The sequence below is a fragment of the Papaver somniferum genome, chromosome 7, assembly GCF_003573695.1.
Source record: "Papaver somniferum cultivar HN1 chromosome 7, ASM357369v1, whole genome shotgun sequence".
NCBI lineage: Eukaryota > Viridiplantae > Streptophyta > Magnoliopsida > Ranunculales > Papaveraceae > Papaver > Papaver somniferum.
The window spans coordinates 240,766,519-240,786,183 of NC_039364.1; the positions used below are offsets into that span (position 1 = coordinate 240,766,519).

Consider the following 19,665-nt stretch of genomic DNA (forward strand, 5'->3'; position numbering starts at 1 on the left):
AGTTTCGATCTAACGGTTGAAAGATATTAGCTTGTATCTAATCAGGTTTTCATCTAACGGTGAATTTTGAATGCTTTGTTACTAAGCTAACATAGATTGCAAACTCTTATTTGAAAACTATATAAGGGAGAACTCTAGCAACTAGAAAAACTAATCCCCAAACCTCCTGTGTGATACTAGTTGGTTTTGCTAGAGTCGATTCTCATTTAACCTTAGGTTTCTACTCGAGACCCTGTAGGTTAACGACTTAAAGACTTCATTGGGATTGTGAAGCCAGACGAAACTACTTCCTTTGTAGTTGAGCGATCTGATCTTGCCATTTTCTATCGTACGAGTTCAAAAAGAATTGACTTGAGGTTATATCTCCGATAGGGCAAGATAAAAAGAAATCACAAACAGCTTCGTCTCATCGTTTGTGATTCCACAATATCTTGTTTCGCAACCATACGATTAAGATTATTATGAGGTGGTTGATAATACTAGGATGTTCTTCGGGAATATAAGTCCGGGTTATCAATTAGTTCATGTTCACCTTGATTTCTATCAAAAGACGGAAAAAACTCTTAGGTTTATCTGTGGGAGACAAATTTATCTATTATCATAGACTTTTCTGTGTGATACAGATTTGTTTATTCAAGTCTTCGACTTTGGGTCGTAGCAACTCTTAGTTGTGGGTGAGATCAGCTAAGGGAATCAAGTGTGTAGTATCCTGTTGGGATCAGAGACGTAAGGAGCGCAACTGTACCGTGAATCAGTGTGAGATTGATTATGGTTCAACTACAATCCAGACCGAAGTTAGTTTGTAGTAGGCTAGTGTCTGTAGCGGCTTAATACAGTATGGTGTTCAATCTGGACTAGGTCTCGGGGTTTTTCTGCATTTGCGGTTTCCTCGTTAACAAAACTTCTGGTGTATGTGTTATTTCTATTCTGCATTATATTTTGTTATATAATTGAAATATCATAAGTTGTGTGTTGTATCGATCAATTGTGAAATCCAACCTTTGGTTGTTGATTGGAAATTGATTGATCCTTGGATATTGGTGTTTGGTACCATCCAAGTTTATATCTCTTGTATTTGACTCACATATTTTTATTTGTTTGAGTATTGATCAAATCGAGAGATAGAGATATTAACTCCTTGATATACTTTTTATTAATATTAAGTCTGACTGTCTAGTTGATTCTCTTAAAAGTATATTAGAGTTAGTCCATACAGATTGCTAATCGAAATATTGGGTGAGGTTGTTAGACCCCCTCTTTTTCAATTGTTATCAGAGAAGGCAAACACATTTAAGACCTCAAAAGTCTGTGTTTGTAGCGATATGACTCTATGGACAGAGGTGTTATCTCTATTAACATACCACCATTCTTCGATGGATCAAACTACTTATGGTAGAAAATCGCTATGCGAGCTTTTCTTCAATTGCGTGATTTTCAATCATGGGTATATGTTGTTAATGGCTATGATGCTCCCGTTGTGGCAATAGGTAACGCTACTGTTCCAAAGAATATTGGCGAATACGATGTTGCTGAGATACTTGCTGCAAAGAAAAACTCCGACGGTTTGAATGCCATCATACATGCCATTACCCCAAATCTTCAGCACCATGTGTCAAATTGCACTAGGTCTAAAGATGCTTGGGATATCTTAGAAACCGTATTCGAAGGAAATACCAGTGAAAATGAAGCCAGGCTTCATAACCTAAATTCCGATTGAGAAAACCTTCGTATGGCAGATGAAGATTCATTTGATGAGTTTAATCACAAAGTGTCTGAAATTGTTAATGCATCTTTTGCATTGGGTAAGACTATTCCTGAAAAGGACATTGTGATTAAAATTCTCAGATCGCTGCCATCTAGATACGATTCTAAGAAGCATGCCATCGTTGAGGGAAATAACCTTGATAATCTCTCAAGAAACAAGTTGGTTAGGAAGCTTAAGATCTTTGATCACGAACATTCATCCAAATCTAAGGATGTGGCGTTCAAAGCACTAAAAGATACAAAATTACTTGATAAAAGTAAAAATGTGTATATCTCTGAAGATGATCACTCTGAGACTGACTTATCAGATAAAGATCTTGACAAATCGGTCTCGATGATCACAATACAGTTTAGGGATCTTCTGTTGAAGAGAAGTAACGGTTCTCCAGAGATAAGCCAAAAGCATCAGTCAAACCTCATAATCGTATTCCTCCTAAAAACAAGGACACGGATGAAGCTAATGACGAGGATATGCCTCAGTGCTTTAAGTGTAAGAGGTTTGGTCATTTTGCAAACGAGTGCCCAAATCATAGAAAATACACTGGGAACAAAAGTCTTGCTGCGACACTTGATAAGATGTCTGACAATTATGATTCTGATGAAGACAAAAAATTAAGTGTTGCTCTTCTATGTGAAAATATTGATTTTGATAATTGTAGCAATACATATATCAATCTTGATAATATTTTAGAAGAGAACCCAATCAAGATGGAATAATCAATTGACCCCTTTGTTGGAAACTCTATGTTTAATGTTTCAGGATCAACTATGTGCCTAGCAGCTTGCGCATCTCGGGCGTCTGAACCATATTATGCGTTGACATGCTCCTATTGTTCTCTCAAGGGTCATGAACTTTCAAAGTGTTTCAAGTACAAACACAAGATGACATATATCAACAAGCTTCAACGAAGAACAGATCGTCTAGCTACCAAGCTTAAAATCGCGGAGAAAACAGCTGAGGTATGTAAGACCTTATCTTCCTCTAAGAAAACAGTTTCCAAAGATAGATTTAGATCATTAGAGAAGAAAACATGGTCTAAACATATGGAAAGTCAAGGTCCCATAAATTCCATCCAAAAGGGTCATGGTGGATAGATTGTTGTTCACCACAGCACAACTTGATTGTGTTGTCTCGTACATCCTGTCTCATGTGCATGTTCAAAAGAGACAAGATCTTGCACACCTCAGGCTTTAAAAGAATTTTTTTTTTTTAGCTTTGCGTTGTTTGGTGTTTGGAATTCCTCCATATCACTGTTGATATTGGAAAGGACCTGTTTGCCAAAAGAAGAGGGTTATTATCGACAATTCCACTCTTTATAGGGTTGTGAGCTGTGCGTACACAAACATTTTTAAAGGTTTAAAAACTCTACATTCATTTTTCCTTCTCTGATACTCTTTATATCTTAAGACTGCTTGTTGAGTTTTGAATATGAATTCCTCTCACAAAACAGTGCTTTCATGGAAACTCCAAGCATCGTGTCTTCTGATGGAAAAGATGTCAATATGATTGTTAAGCCATCAATCACTAAGGAAAAAGAGAAATCTCAATTGTCTCCAACTCTAAAAAAGAAAAAGAAGGAATGTGAGGAAGTCAAGAGTTGTTCCTTCAAACTCTCAGAAGTTTTCTGATGTTCTTGAAGAGTTAAAGCTGGCAACAAAAGAGATTCAGCAAATAAAGGCTTGTGTTTTAAGATCATTGGAAATTCAGAAGGCCCTGGTTCGACATCATCAACCAAGAAGGTTTATTGGTATTGACTCCTTTATCCATGATCCATATGTTCCAATGGCTGTTGACGACAAGGAGTTCGGGGACGACAAGGAATTTTTCAAAGATCTTAATGTCTAGGAAAATTCTTAAGAGAATTTTTATTCTTGTTTTGTTTAAGAAGGATAATTAGGGTTTGGAATAGTTATTATTGTGAGTACACATAGCTATGTCCAACGTTTTCATCTTGCAATGTTTTTAGATTTATTTATTTAAACTCTAAAGTTGATTTGGAAGATGATTTTTGCAGTATTAATCTTTATGGTTTTGTATATTGCAATATGTTATGGGATATGTGTGTTTGCGTCCGTGAACTATTATTGTCCCATACGATGTCAAAATTTATCTCTTTCATATGTCGATATGCATGTATTGATACAAGATCGATGAACTTTTGACAAACAAAAGTTAAGCCTATTATGTCATTTATTGATGGAAGATAGATTAAATCTTTTGTTTACGAGAATTATGTCTATTGTATGTCATTGTGCAAATAGTGATGGAAAATAGAATGAATCCTTGTCTATTCCGCAGTATTGATCTTCCCTGATCTATATTTTATGTATATACGTTGTGCGGCTCCATAAGTCTTCTTATGTGAGCATTTCCAACTAGACTAATCATGGATTCGTTTGTGGTTAATTTGGTTGTGTATTCCGATTGAATTAATCATGAGTCCTCTTGTGATTAGTTTAATTGAGATTTTTGGATACAAAATCATTCTTATGATTTTTGGTGTCCAAAGAAATCCTTCTTTTCTCGTAAAAGTAAGGTCGCTCTTGTTGTTCTTTCGGGAATGACATCAAATGGCGGAGAGTTCTTTTGAACTTGCGCTTAATTTCCACATCTTTGTGGGGAGTGCGGTTGTACGTGGAATATTTGAGGAGTTATCTTGTATCTTTATAAACTCCGCGATGAATGCATTTAGCTTCGGCTTTATGATTGCATCTAAACAAAGTTGATATGTACTTTTCTTTGGTCTTGAAGCTTCTCCATGAAAATTTCATTAGGATCCCGTTTTCGTACCTTTGCCAATTTTATTGACAAAAATGGGGAGAATTAATATGTAGCTCACACTACAAATAAATATGGTTTTCGGATCATTATGTAAGGGGGAGTGGTTTTCATGTTGAGATGAAAGTATTGACTAAGGGGGAGTGATACATATCACCATAGTATTGTTGTCAAAGTTGTGATACAATTGAACTTTGATACTGTGTAATAATACTATGACATTGTATAATAATGATCGAGAGCTTTTGTTTTATCATTGTTATGGATACGGATCTTCAACAACTATGATGCTGAACTGAACATCTATGGAATCATGGGAGTACTTGGAAAAGACGAAGTTTTCGAGTAATGTTAAAGCACCAAGGAGATCAAGTATGTGGACGAGAAGCTACAAAGTTTTATCTATTTTGTATTCCATATGTATTGATAGTTTTGTCACTAAAATTGACAAAGGGGGAGATTGTTAGATCATTGCTCGGTCGAACTCGCAAGTGTTTTTATCTCAAGCTTATTTGTCAAATTTAGTTGTCAAATCTATGTGTCTTGATTTCTAGTCTACTTATACCTAAGTCTCGGACTAGGATAGTTAAGTGTAGTTGAGCTCCAGACTCCATGTCGATCATCTTACGAAGACGAAGAACTACTCAAGGAACCAGTGAAACTTCATCCGACTAAAAGGTATGTGGAAACTTGAACTTATCTATCACTGAAACGTCTATCTACTCTATACCCTACTCTTGAGACAAAAGTCGTATAAGTATGATAGTTTTCATACATACACATTTGCTATTTCAAGCCGAGTTTACTCGCCTATCTTTTTCTCGGAATATGTGTTGGTAAGATTTCTCTTTAACCATTTTTCATCTTTACCCGTAACGAAAGTCATGATGACGTTTCAATCTTGAAAATGGCTTTGATAACGATAGTTGTGAATAACAATTATTATAACATTATAGAAGAATGTTTCAATGATTGAAATCTAGAGTTGAGATTACCATCTATGGATATAAGCATATATAGTGTGTTCGCAAGTTAGTGTATAAATCCATGTACCGGAAACCAAATGTGTTCATATGTGTGCATATGGTATTGGTGAAGGAGAAAGGTTGGGTACGCGTACTGGCGAAACTTTTCCTCCCGGAAAATTCTGCTGAGTTTGGAGTTTACGAACTCATAAACCAGTCACCTTAGGTACGCGTACCCGTCCGCGTACTGGCGGAACTTTTCTACCCGAAAAATTCTGTTGAGTTTGGAAACCAAAACCAACTCAAATCCGGTAGCTAAGGTACGCGTACTCAAGCTGGTTATTTCTCAAATCCGTAGTTCATGAACTTAAAAAAATAAATTATAAGGAATAAAATCTTTGCAAACCGTGGTTATATTGTTCATGAATTGATTCAAATGAATCAAAAAGATTTTATTTCAATTGTGTCTATGAATAAAGACCTAAGCAACTGAACAACTCTTCAACTAGTTCTTATGAGTCATTTGAACTAGTTATGAGAAAGATGAATACGGTTAATATGAAAGTGCTCATATGGCTAACCATTGGTTAACTATTTGTGAACCAACTAAGTGTACACATTTAGGTACGGTTACTCAAACCTAAATGAAATACATTTCATTTGTGTGTGACAAGCTAAGTTTCGATCTAACGGTTGAAAGATATTAGCTTGTATCTAATCAGGTTTTCATCTAACAGTGGATATTGAATGCTTTGTTACTAAGCTGACATAGATTGCAAACCCTGATTTGAAAACTATATAAGGGAGAACTCTAGCAACTGGAAAAACTAATCCCCACACCTCCTGTGTGATACTAGTTGGTTTTTCTAGATTCGATTCTCCTTTAACCTTAGGTTTCTTCTCGATACCCTGTAGGTTAACGACTTAGAGACTTCATTGGGATGTGAAGCCAGACGAAACTACTTATCTTGTAGTTGAGCGATCTGATCTTGCCATTTTCTATCGTACGAGTTCAATTGAAAGAATTGAACATTTTCATCTCATCGTTTGTGATTCCACAATATCTTGTTTCACTACCATACGATTAAGATTATTGTGAGGTGATTGATAATACTAGGCTGTTCTTAAGAATGATTTTTTTTATATCCAAAAACTCAATCAAATTAATCACAAGTAAAACCCGTGACTAATTTAATTTGTATACGCAATCAAATTAAACACAAAAAATGATCAATTCAATTGTTTGTGCTCAACATAAGAAAACTCATGGAGACACAAAAATACTCAACTAGATTAATTACAAGAGAATCCATAATTAATATAATTGGAATACACAACCAAACTAATTACGAAAGCATTCAATTTAATTGTCAATTGTTTTGCTTGACATAAGAAAACTTACGGAGCAATAACTGAATAACCAAACAATATGATTAATTTAGTTCAAAATTCTCAACATAAGACACATTACAGAGCCTCTATCATAGGAGCATCTGTTTTCCAAGAAGAAAATCTGTCAAAATTGCCGAATTATAATTCTGAATACTGAAAAAGCGGGGGTCTAACAACCTCACCCAATATTTCGTTTAGTCAATCTGTATGGACAAACTCCGATATAATTCCAAGAGAATCAACTAGACAGTCAGACTCAATCAATGAAAATATATCCAAGAGTTGTATCTCTGTTTCACAATGTAATCAGCAAATCAAACAAATAGAAATCCGTGAGCCTGATTATTATATGAAACAACATGAACGGTACCAAAGACCAATGTTCAAGTGTCAATCAATATAGTCAACAACCAAAGGTTGGATTCATAATCGATTGAACTTACGCACAACCTGTGATATTTCAATTATATAGAAAATATAATGCGGAAAAGAAATAACACAGACACCAGAAATTTTGTTAACGAGGAAACCGCAAATGCAGAAAACCCCGGGACCTAGTCCAGATTTGAACACCACTCTGTATTAAGCTGCTACAGACACTAGCCTACTACAAGTTAACTTCGGACTGGAATGTAGTTGAGTCCTAACCAATCTCACGCTGATTAAGGTACAGTTGCGTACCTTACGTCTCTGAATCCCAGCAGGACTCTACGCACTTGATTCCCTTAGTTGATCTCACCCACACCTAAGAGTTGCTACGACCCAAAGTCGAAGACTTGATAAACCAATCTGTGTCACACTGAAAAGTTTTTTGAATAGATAAATCTGTCTCCCACAGAAATAACTATGAGTTTTGTTCCGTCTTTTGATAAAATCAAGGTGAACAGGAACCAATTGATAAACTTACGGAGCAATAACTGAATAATCAAACAAGATGATTAATTTAGTTCAAAATGCTCAACATAAAGTACCTTACAGAACAACCAACAAAGCTAATCAAAAATAGTCAACTTGGTTGTATCGTGCTCAACATAAGACACATTACAGAGCCTCGCAGTAATACATACGAATATGGATCAGGGATGATCAATACTGCGGAATACACAAGGATTCATTATATCTTCAATCATTATTTGCATAACAACAATAATAGACATAATCCTTGAAAACAAAAGATTTTAACCTATCTTCCATCAACATAATTGACAATATATGCTTAACTTTTGTATTTGTCAAAAGTCCATTCATCCTTTTACCAGTACGTGAATGTCTAACACGAACGACTTTAATTTTGACAAACTATGGGACCTTCAAGTTCATGGACGCAAACATACATATCCCATAACAAGTTGCAATATCACAAATCATAACAATTAATACTGCAAAAACATCATCCTCCAAATATTTTTAGAATTTAAAATCAATAAACCTAAAAAATAATACAAGAAGATGAAAAATAATAGCTATGTGTAGTCACAATCATTGTTATTCAAAGCACTAGTTATTCTTCCAAGTAAAGCAAAAAGAAGACATACTAGGCAACAATAAACACACGTTACTCATCTTCTTCCTCATCGGAGATACTCCAAGATGCTTTAATTGTGTTCAATTCTTCCTCGAGCTCGGGAAACTTCGTTGCAACCAAAGACAATTGTTCTTGAACACACTTCACTCTTGAATCAACCTTACACACACACTTATGAATTTTTTGAAGAAGGCTCATGGTAGTAGGGTCACTAAAATCAAGAGAAGCGATTCTTTGTCGTTTGCAAGCATTTTCACTTATGCGCCTAAAGGTACACGGACGAACCGGTTTGGGGACCCCAAGAAAGTTTCCAATAGAATCACACCCACGATCACGACAAATTTGACTAATCAAGCAAGGGTAACCCAACATCTTGATGGGTGAAGTCATCGAAATCATTTGAGAGATAATGAAACAACAAATATCGAGACTTGAAATACCCGAAACAAGGAAATAGACCGATTCCGCAAACTCGTGACTCCACCAAGAATTTTCAATTGTGGAGGGACAAAGATTGGGGATACCAAGTTTTCCAAAAGCCATCAAAGCAATACTAAGATCATTAGTAGGGAACTTTCCTTGACTCCAAACGACCTTCTTTCCACAAATCCCAACCGATATCATCACAAGATGAGCGTTCATCACTTGGTCTAGGAAGCCGTACGTTCCCCAACAGGATTTTGGTAGTCCTTGAAATTAATTCTCTATCAACAAGAAACCTTTCTCTACGAATCATGGATTTGAATTCCATCTTGTTGTAATCAACATCATGAATATTGGCATAGAAAATCCTTGTAAGAGAATCAAATCCTTGACCAAGTCCATCAAAGATATTTCCAAGCTTGAATTTTTTAAAGCATACCAAATCCTCTGCATGCCCACAAGAAAAATCCAATTTCTTTTCTAGGATGAAACCTTTTGAAGCAATCTTATCAATCACTCTAACACAAGAATCATTCGCAAAAACTAATTCTAAGAGAGTTTTGGTCACAAGAAGAGTTCAAGCTAGATGTTTTTGGGTTTTTATTGCTCCTTTTATTGCTTCTAGAATTCATCATGGGACTAGAAAAATGAAAGGATCAAAAATACTTACTTGGATTGAATCTTGAACACCCTTTCTTTCAATTTTTCCAATGAAGCTTCAATGGAGGAAACACACAAAACCCTAGAGGTTCACGTACGCGGACGGGTGATGAAGAAGACTAGGGTGCGCGAACTTCTTCTTTATAAGGCCACAAATGGGCTTGGACCCGTTCATGAACCGAGACCCATATAAGAAAGATGGGATTTCCTTAGCCATTTGCACATTAAATGTTATGCATTCCGTGACAACACACATGTGAACGACAACAGATCGAACAAACACAAACTTATTAGGTTTAAGGTGTTTGCCTGCTCTGATACCAATTAAAAAAGCGGGGGTCTAACAACACCACCCAATATTTCGCTTAGCAATCTGTATGGAAAAACTCGAATATACTTTTAAGAGAATCATCCAGACTCAATCAATTAAAAGTATATCAACGAGTTTATATCTCTCTCTTGATTTGATTTCCTCAAACAGAAACTGCAAGTACTAATCAAATACAAGGAATAACTTGGATGGCACCAAAGACCAATATCCAAGTGTCAATCAATATCAATCAACAACCATTAGGTCGGATTCTCCAATTGATTGATCTAACGCACAACCTGTATTATTTCAATTATAAAGATAAAACAATATAAGGCGGAAATTGAAATAACACAGACACCAGAAATTTTGTTAACGAGGAAACCGCAAATGCATAAAAACCCCGGGACCTAGTCCAGATTGAACACACACTGTATTAAGCCGCTACAGACACTAGCCTACTCCAATCTAACTTCGGACTGGACTGTAGTTGAACCCCAATCAGTCTCCCACTGATCCAAGGTACAGTTGTACTCTCTATGCCTCTGATCCCAGCAGGATACTGCGCACTTGATTCACTTAGCTGATCTCACCCACAACTAAGAGTTGCTACGACCCAAAATCGCAGGCTTTGACAATAAACAAATCTGTCTCACACAGACAAGTTTATCAAAGGATCAATCTGTCTCCCACAGAAAAACCTAAAGTTTTTGTTACGTCTTTTGATAATAATCAAGGTGAACAGGAACCAATTGATAATCCGGTCTTATATTCCCGAAGAACAGCCTAGATTAATCAATCACCTCACAACAATCTTAATCATATGGTAGCGCAACAAGATGTTGTGGAATCACAAACAATGAGACAAAGATGTTTGTGATTACTTTTTATATCTTGCCTATCGGAGATACCAAATCTCAAGCCAATCAATCTGATTGTACTCGTACGATAGAAGATGCAAGATCAGATCACACAACTACGATAAAAGTAGTGTCGGTCTGGCTTCATAATCCCAAAGAAGTCTTTAAGTCGTTAACCTGGTTTTAGAAGAAGAAAACCAAAGGTTAAAGGAGAACCGACTCTAATACGCAAACTAGTATCACACGTAAGGTGTGGGGATTAGTTTGCACAATACTAGATGTCTCCTTTATATAGTCTTTCAAATCAGGGTTTTGCCTTGGTAATAAAGCAATCAATATTCATTGTTAGATGAAAACCTGATTTAGATTCAATCAAATATTTCTCAACCGTTAGATCAAAAACTTAGCTTGTTATACACAAATAAACTGCACACTTCTAGGTTTGTTAATCGTACCCAAACGTGTACATTGTTGGTTCAATAATAGTTAACCAAAAGGTTATCCATATGAGCATTTCATATCAACCATGTTCTTCTTCACCATAACTAGTTCAAATGACTCAAATGAACTAGTTAGAGAGTTGTTCAATTGCAAGGAAATCTTATGTAACTACACAAGACACAATTGAAGCAAAAATTATTTGATTAAGTTCATAAATCATCTTCAGAACTTTTATAGCCACGGTTTGCAAACTGCATTCCTTAGTCTTTTTAAAGTTTAAGTTCATAAATCATCTTCAGATATATAACCTTCTCAAGTTCGCAGACTAGGTTTGCGGACTTAAGACACCGGACAGAGTTTACAAACTCCAGCAGAAATTCTCGGGATGAGAACTTCGATGGTTCGCGGACTGGGTTCGCGGACTTAGCTCACGCAAGTAGATTGTCAACTCCAGCAAGAATTCTCGGGTTTGAGAACTTCGGCAGTTCGCGGAATGAGTTCGCGGACTTGGCAACAATCTATTCTTCCGGTTTCTCTTGATCAACAAAGTTCGCAAACTTTGGTTCAAGGAATAGGACTTATACATAAATGTGTTTCCACAACAATGCTTGTGTCCATCATTGGTTATGTAATCTAAACTCTCATTCCAATCATTGAAACATTCTTAGAGGACGTTATATATTTGTTACACCATTTCTCGTCAAAGCAATTTTCAAAGTGATTGCAACATATCATGACTTTTGTCACTAGGTAAAGATAAACTTGGTCGAAGCGAAAAGCTTACCAACACATATTTCGAGATATAGATAGGCGAGGTATACTCGGATCTAAATACCAAATGTGTATAATCTAAGTCTATATTTATAGCATACGACTTTTTGTCTCAAGAAGTAGGAGATAGAGTAGATAGACTTTTGAGTGACAGACAAGTTCAAGTCTTCACATACCTTTTTGTCGAGAAGTTCCACCGGTTCCTTGAGTAGTTCTTCTACTTGTATGATGAATCGCCATGAAGTCCTTGAGCTCAACTACACTTTCTATCCTAGTCCGAGACTTAGCTATAATAGACTAGAAATCAAGACTTATAGTTTTGATCACTAACATTGAAAAACATGCTTGAGATAACAACGCATGCGAGTTCGACCCATCAATGCTCTAACAATCTCCCCCTTTGTCAATTTTACTGACAAAACTATCAATACATATGGAATACAAAAAAGATAAAGAAACTTAAGTAGCTCCTATTCCACATGTCTAATCTTCAACATTCCTCGAAATCTTCGTCACTTACAAGTACTCCAATGATCCCAAAGGTTGTAAGTTTAGCATCACCGCTGTTGAAGATCCGTAACTATAACAATGAGAAAGCATCGGTCTCGATCATTGTTATACAGTGTCATAGTATTATTACACAGCGTCAAAGTTCAATTGTATCACAACTTCAACAATAATACTATGGTAATATGTATCACTCCCCCCTAGTCAATACTCCATATCACATGGAAACCGCACCCCCTTACATAATGACCCGAAGACCATATGTGTTTGTAGTGTGAACTACATATTAATTCTCCCCCTTTTTGTCAATAAAATTGGCAAAGGTACAAGAACGGGATCATAATGAAATTTCCGTAAGAGGCATTTCATGACTAAAAATAAAGAACACACATCATCTTATTTAGATGCGATCATATAGCCGAAGCTAATAACATTCATCAAGGAGTTTAAAGATACAAGATAACCCCTCTAAAAATTCCACATCCGCACACCCCTCAAGATATGACCATTAAGCACAAGTTCAAAAGAACTCTCCCCCATTTGATGTCATTCCCAAAAGAACAACAAGAGCGACCTTAATTTCAAAAGAAAAGAAGGATTTTATTGAACACCAAAAAACCATAAGAATGATTTTTTTTATATCCAAAACCTCAATCAAATTAATCACAAGTAAAACCCGTGACTAATTTAATCGGTATACGCAATCAAATTAAACACAAAAAATGATCAATACAATTGTTTGTGCTCAACATAAGAAAACTCATGGAGACACAAAAATACTCAACTAGATTAATTACAAGAGAACCCATAATTAATCTAATTGGAATACACAACCAAATTAATTACAAAAGTAATCAATTTAATTGTCAATTGTTTTGCTCGACATAAGAAAACTTACGGAGAAATAACTGAATAACCAAACAAGATGATTAATTTAGTTCAAAATGCTCAACATAAAGTACCTTACAGAACAACCAACAAAGCTAATCAAAAATAATCAACTTGGTTGTATCGTGCTCAACATAAGACATATTACAGAGCCTCACAGTAATACATACGAATATGGATCAGGGATAATCAATACTGCGGAATACACAAGGATTCGTTCTATCTTCAATCATTATTTACATAACAACAATAATAGACATAATCCTTGAAAACAAAATATTTTAACCTATCGTCCATCAATATAATTGACAATATAGGCTTAACTTTTGTATTTGTCAAAAGTCCATTCATCCTTTTAGCAGTACGTGAATAACGAACACGAACGACTTTACTTTTGACAAAGTATGGGACCTTCAAGTTCACGGACGCAAACATACATATCCCATAACAAGTTGCAATATCACAAATCATAAAGATTAATACTGCAAAAACATCATCCTCCAAATATTTTTAGAATTTAAAACCAATAAACCTAAAAAATAATACAAGAAGATGAAAAACAATAGCTATATGTAGTCACAATCATTGCTATTCAAAGCACTAGTTATTCTTCCAACTAAACCAAAAAGAAGACATACTAGGCAACAATAAACACACGTTACTCATATTCTTCCTCATCGGAGATACTCCAAGATGCTTTAATTGTGTTCAACTCTTCCTCGAGCTCGGAAAACTTTGTTGCAACTAAAAACAATTGTTCTTGAACACACTTCACTCTTGAATCAACCTTACACACACCTTTATGAATTTTTTGAAGAATGCTCATGGTAGTAGGGTCACCAAAATCATGAGAAGCGATTATTTGTCGCTTGCAAGCATTTTCACTTATGCGCCTAAAGGTACACTGACGAACCGGTTTGGGGACCCCAAGAGAGTTTCCAATTGAATCACACCCACGATCACGGGAAATTTGACTAATCAAGCAAGGGTAACCCAACATTTTGACGGGTAAAGTCATCGAAATCATTTGAGAGATAATGAAACCACAAATATCGAGACTTGAAATACCCGAAACAAGGAAATAGACCAATTCCGCAAACTCGTGACTCCACCAAGAATTTTCAATTGTGGAGGGACAAAGATTGGGGATACCAAGTTTTCCAAAAGCCATCAGAGCAATACTAAGATCATTAGTAGGGAACTTTCCTTGACTCCAAACGACCTTCTTGCTACAAAGCCCAACCGAGATATCATCACAAGATGGACGTTCATCACTTGGTCTAGGAAGCCGTACATTCCCCAACAGGATTTTGGTAGTCCTTGAAATTAATTCTCTATTAACAAGAAACTTTCTCTACTAACAAGAAACCTTTCTCTACCAATCATGGATTTGAATTCCATCTTGTTGTAATCAACATCATGAATATTGGCATAGAAAATCCTTGTAAGAGAATCAAATCCTTGACCAAGACCTTTTGAATTCCATCATGAATAGGATGAAACCTTTTGAAGCAATGCTCTAACAATTAGTTCCTGTTCACCTTGAGTTTTATCAAAAGACAGAACAAACTCTTAGGTTTATTTGTGGGAGACAGATTTATCTATTATCGTAGACTTTTTTGTGTGATACAGAGTTGTTTATTCAAGTCTTCGACTTTGGGTCGTAGCAACTCTTAGTTGTGGGTGATATCAGCTAAGACAATCAAGTGCGTAGTATCCTGCTGGGATCAAAGACGTAAGGAGCGCAACAGTACCTTGAATCAGTGTGAGATTGATTAGGGTTCAATTACAGTCCAGACCGAAGTTAGTTTGTAGTAGGCTAGTGTCTGTAGCGGCTTAATACAGTGTGATGTTCAATCTGGACTAGGTCCCGAGGTTTTTCTGCATTTGCGGTTTCCTCGTTAACAAAACTTCTGGTGTCTGTGTTATTTTTATTCCGCATTATATTTTGTTATATAATTGAAATATCACAGGTTGTGTGTTGTATCGATCAATTATAAAATCCAACCTTTGGTTGTTGATTGGAAATCGATTGATCCTTGGATATTGGTCTTTGGTACCATCCAAGTTTGTATCTCTTGTATTTGATAAAGACTCACAGATTTCTATTTGTTTGAGTATAGATCAAATCGAGAGATAGAGATATTAACTCCTTGATATACTTTTTATTAAGATTGAGTCTAACTGTCTAGTTGATTTTCTTAAAAGTATATTAGAGTTAGTCCATACAGATTGTTAATCAAAATATTGGGTGAGGTTGTTAGACCCCCGCTTTTTCAATTAAATCCCACGGGTGATGGGCAAAGTATCGGTGGAGATTGGTCATTCAGATGGATTGAATGCAGGTGATAGCAAATCCGCATCCTCCCATCTGATGCTCACCCCTAGTTCCATCGCTAATGACTAATAGGGTTCTATATAAGATTGGATATTCTGGTGTAAAAAGTAGAGTTACAACTGCATTGATCTGAGGCTTTACTCTGTGGGGGAAAGTTGTCATGTATTTCTGAATTGGGCTTTGAAAATATGACTCAATACGGATATTATTTTGGGCCAGTGAGAGCAGTTATCCCACTTGCCTCATGCTCCGTCCATTCCCTGAGCAGGAAGTTTTTGTAGTGCATGTCGTCCCTATTTAAGTGTCCTTAATTATTCAAGAAGATGCACACCATGTAAACAACAAACTTGTTCACAACCGCGAAAGGACATTAATATTTTCCATTTTATTATGAAGACACGCCAAGAAAATAAAGCTGAAAATATATACAATGAATTCTTGTTAACATAATTACAAACATGCAAAATTATGTTGTAGACACCGAATTCTGACCTTCTTTGCTAAAATATCTGTGATAGTATTGAATGTTGTAATATATGTAACATCCGCATGTTGTAAGTCGGGAAATTTTTTTCTACACTATTGAATAATGGTCTTCGCATGCCAGAATCTAGTTGGTGTCAGGCGGTTGGCAATGTCCAATAATTGCTTACATTCTGCATAAACTACAAGTTTATTTTTGTGTATTCTTCACTAAAGAGTGCATGTGTTGACGTGTTAGTTTGATTAGTAGATTAGTTAAAGGATGGCTAATTAACAACAGCACCGGTCCATCAATTTTCAACAAGCAACTGGGCCTCGGCATGGAGATCTGACTGAGCTCTATCTAGGGGTGAGCAAAAAGTCCGGAACCACAGATTTCATCCGTATCCGTCCGCAAAATTGCGGGTGAAACTCAATCCGCAAGATCTATGGGCTGGACACGGGTGGGATTCTCAAATCCACACTTTTAGCGGTTTGGTTGCAGTTGGACTTTGAAATCCACGGATTCACCCACACCGTAGTTTACAAGAAAATTTTGATATCTTATTGATGCCGAACTTATTTCCTTGATCTTTCTTTTTCTCATCCGCAATATAAACATGGATCAATCACCAAAAATAACTTGATTTTTCTATAAATCAGCAGACCTGTTGGCATACTCTTGAACTAATGCACCAAATATAGATTGGCGTTCCAGCAAAGGAGCAGGACTATCAAATTCCTTCGCATATCCTGCCAAAGCAACATAGGTTTCAATAAGAAAGTTTACTTTATATATCCCCAGGTAAAGAGCAATTACCAGAATAAATCATTCACTGGAGACATCTTTAGAATGAGAGGTAGGAGGGGAACTTACATGCATCTATTAAAACTCTGCAACAGATACCAATTATTGCAACGATTACTTAAAAATTATCCGTTACAAAATCGGGTGTTACAAATTCCCTGATTTCGTATAGTGAATGCTGATGATAGTACAAGCACTAAAGTCTTCTTGTATGATTCGTTGAATAACACCATCGGTTTGTGAACTAGTAGAAAGTCGTAGCTTCATCTGTTACGCTTCCGAGACAGAGCAACTGTGTTTGTCCCGCACTCCAATTGTCTCCACTATCAACAACTATAAAAAGGAAACGACACGGTACAAAAATATTTTTTTACTTGTTTTACTCTCTTTTTTTCACTAAATCTGTTGTTACTCCGCATCCAACCCATATAACTCGTTGGTCCGCAGATGTAAATTCGTGGATGATTGTGCCGGACACGGTTCGATTTTCCAAATCCGCAACTTCGTTGGATTGGACGTGGTGACCCTACTCCGCGTCCGTCTGTTGCTCCCCTAGCTCTACCGGATCCAGCAGCAAAATGTTCGGATCTTGGAGATGGTTTAAATCCATTTAAGGGAATGTCAGAAAAATAGTTGGAAAATCCAAACAGACCCTAATTTCGTACTTTATTACGTGTCATAAATAAGTGTCCCTTCTAGAGACGTCTAGAGACACAGACACTTTGTCTGGACGGACCTTCTTTTTTCTTTCTCTTTCCCTCTTTAAATTTCACCATTAACACAAACCTAAACCCTAACCTAATTTCCTAAAGGTTTAAATTTTTGCATCAATTGTTTCAGGGCTTTGATTCTTCTCCGTGATTAAGAAAAAGGGTTGTCGTTGAATTTTAACTTAGAAGCTATTTTTATTGATAATTTTGTTGAAGAAGGAAAAAAAATGGATGGATATTTACCCATGAAAATGAAGAGAAAAGATCTTGAAGAAGTTTCTGATGAATTCTCTGATTTCTCCTTGTCTTCTCCTGCTAGAAAAATCCGTAGATTGGTGCGTTAATTTCTTACATTTTCTCTTCAATTTTGGGGTAATTTACAGTTTTGCTTCCTTTTTTACTGAATTGGTTTGTTTTGGTTGTGCTGTAGGATGCTGAGCTATCACCAATAATGGAAGAACCAATAGGTTATGATCAAATTATACCTGATGAGGAGCAAAGGGTTTCTCCAATAATCCCTGTGGTGGAAGAAGTAGAAGATGATGTGATTATTCTCCCTGCTGAAAATGAGGAGAGGGCTATCGTTCTGTATAAACCAATGCAGAATTCTCCTTCGTTGAACTCGTTGTCGTCTTTTGAGGTTACTGTCAATTCGGACTTGATTCCTAGCATCAAGGGTAAGAATCATAATCCTCCTTAATGTTTGCAAATACGTTACTAGATTTGAATTTGGCTGAAATCTTTGTGCCTATGTTGAATCATTATATTGTATGGACATAGGATGCATGTTTAGTATGAGCCGTGTTGGTATCTTTAGTATAATGCAACCCAAAATATTATCAGCTGTTAGCAGCTGTGATGTGCATTTCATCATTACTTAGGTCTTTAGATGGACGGTGTCGCATGATCTAGGAAGATAACATTGGCAATCTACTGGTTGCGTTCGCTGATTTAACTGATTTATTTCAGTTGACCGGATGCTCATATGATGTGCATTCTGGTTTCTCGATTATTGAAAAGACATGATTTGGCTTTCTGGTTGTTAGAGTTGTTCTGACAATTCTTTGTTGCGCAGATCGACATGGTCTTTGGTCTGGTCATCGGGGTTTACTGAAAGATTTAGACAATGAGGAAGAGCGGAGAAGGAAAGAAAATGCAGGCGGAAAGGGTGAGTGCTTGGCTGTTGTTCCATGGGTGGCTTCTCAATTTCCTTCAGCATCGGGAAATAACATGGCAACGGCAGATGTTACTACTAATGACCCTATGGAAGCTGAGGTGGAAGTAGATAATGCAGATATGGATATTGAAATGGACCAAATGGTTAATGACGTGGGTGTCGTTAAAGGACAAGAACAACCCATAGCTATGGGAGCTGGTGGGGGATTTCAGCAATGGAGTCAACCGCAGCAGCACTGTATGACTCCACCACAATTCCCCCAAAATAATTCCACTCCTATCATGTGGTCTTGGTGATCCACAGACGAGAGATGCTCGTGTGTTTATCCTGTTGTGATATCTTCAGATGGAGGAGGATAGCTGGATAAGAATGGTGGAGGAAAGGCACGGAAGATTGCCTTCCCTCATAATTCAGTAGTTCGTTGCAGAGACTTTGTTGCAGAGATATTGTTGATCTCTTTAGTTTTAGTAAGGTGTGGTAGCGAGTGAAATGTGTAGGTGATGTTTTTGTACAGAGTAAGATGTAGGTCTGCGATAAACAGCGGAAAACTGCTGAAATTTTATATGAAATATGTTGTTAAAGTCTCTGCAACAAGATGTAGAGTGCGCATCTCTACTTTTTTGTCATCTTGCGAAATTTATTTATCTTTTTTGGTTTCAGGCCAATTGCTCCGAGTGGTGATCATTGCACCTATAGAAATGATTTACCGATTAGGATGCAAGAGGTTGAAGGCAGCAGGCACTGCCTAAGCTAGGGTTGTCCAAGTGGGGAAACGCATTTCTTTGACATGGACATTAAACGACTTTGAATTTAATGTTCTGTTTTACACCTATTTCAAGCTAATGAACTGAACTAATTTTAACCCAATTGAAAACTACGTCCACC

General features: G+C 36.5%; 1 protein-coding gene across 1 annotated transcript; it reads left to right on the plus strand.

The window, feature by feature from the left end:
* The first annotated feature begins 17,614 nt into the window (after nt 1–17,614).
* On the plus strand, nt 17,615–19,439 carry LOC113299983. Its single transcript, XM_026549112.1, has 3 exons — nt 17,615–17,938; nt 18,034–18,280; nt 18,679–19,439. Exons 1-3 carry the CDS (start codon nt 17,831–17,833, stop codon nt 19,074–19,076), a joined length of 753 nt encoding a protein of 250 aa, XP_026404897.1. The 5' UTR covers nt 17,615–17,830; the 3' UTR covers nt 19,077–19,439.
* Nucleotides 19,440–19,665: the final 226 nt, after the last annotated feature.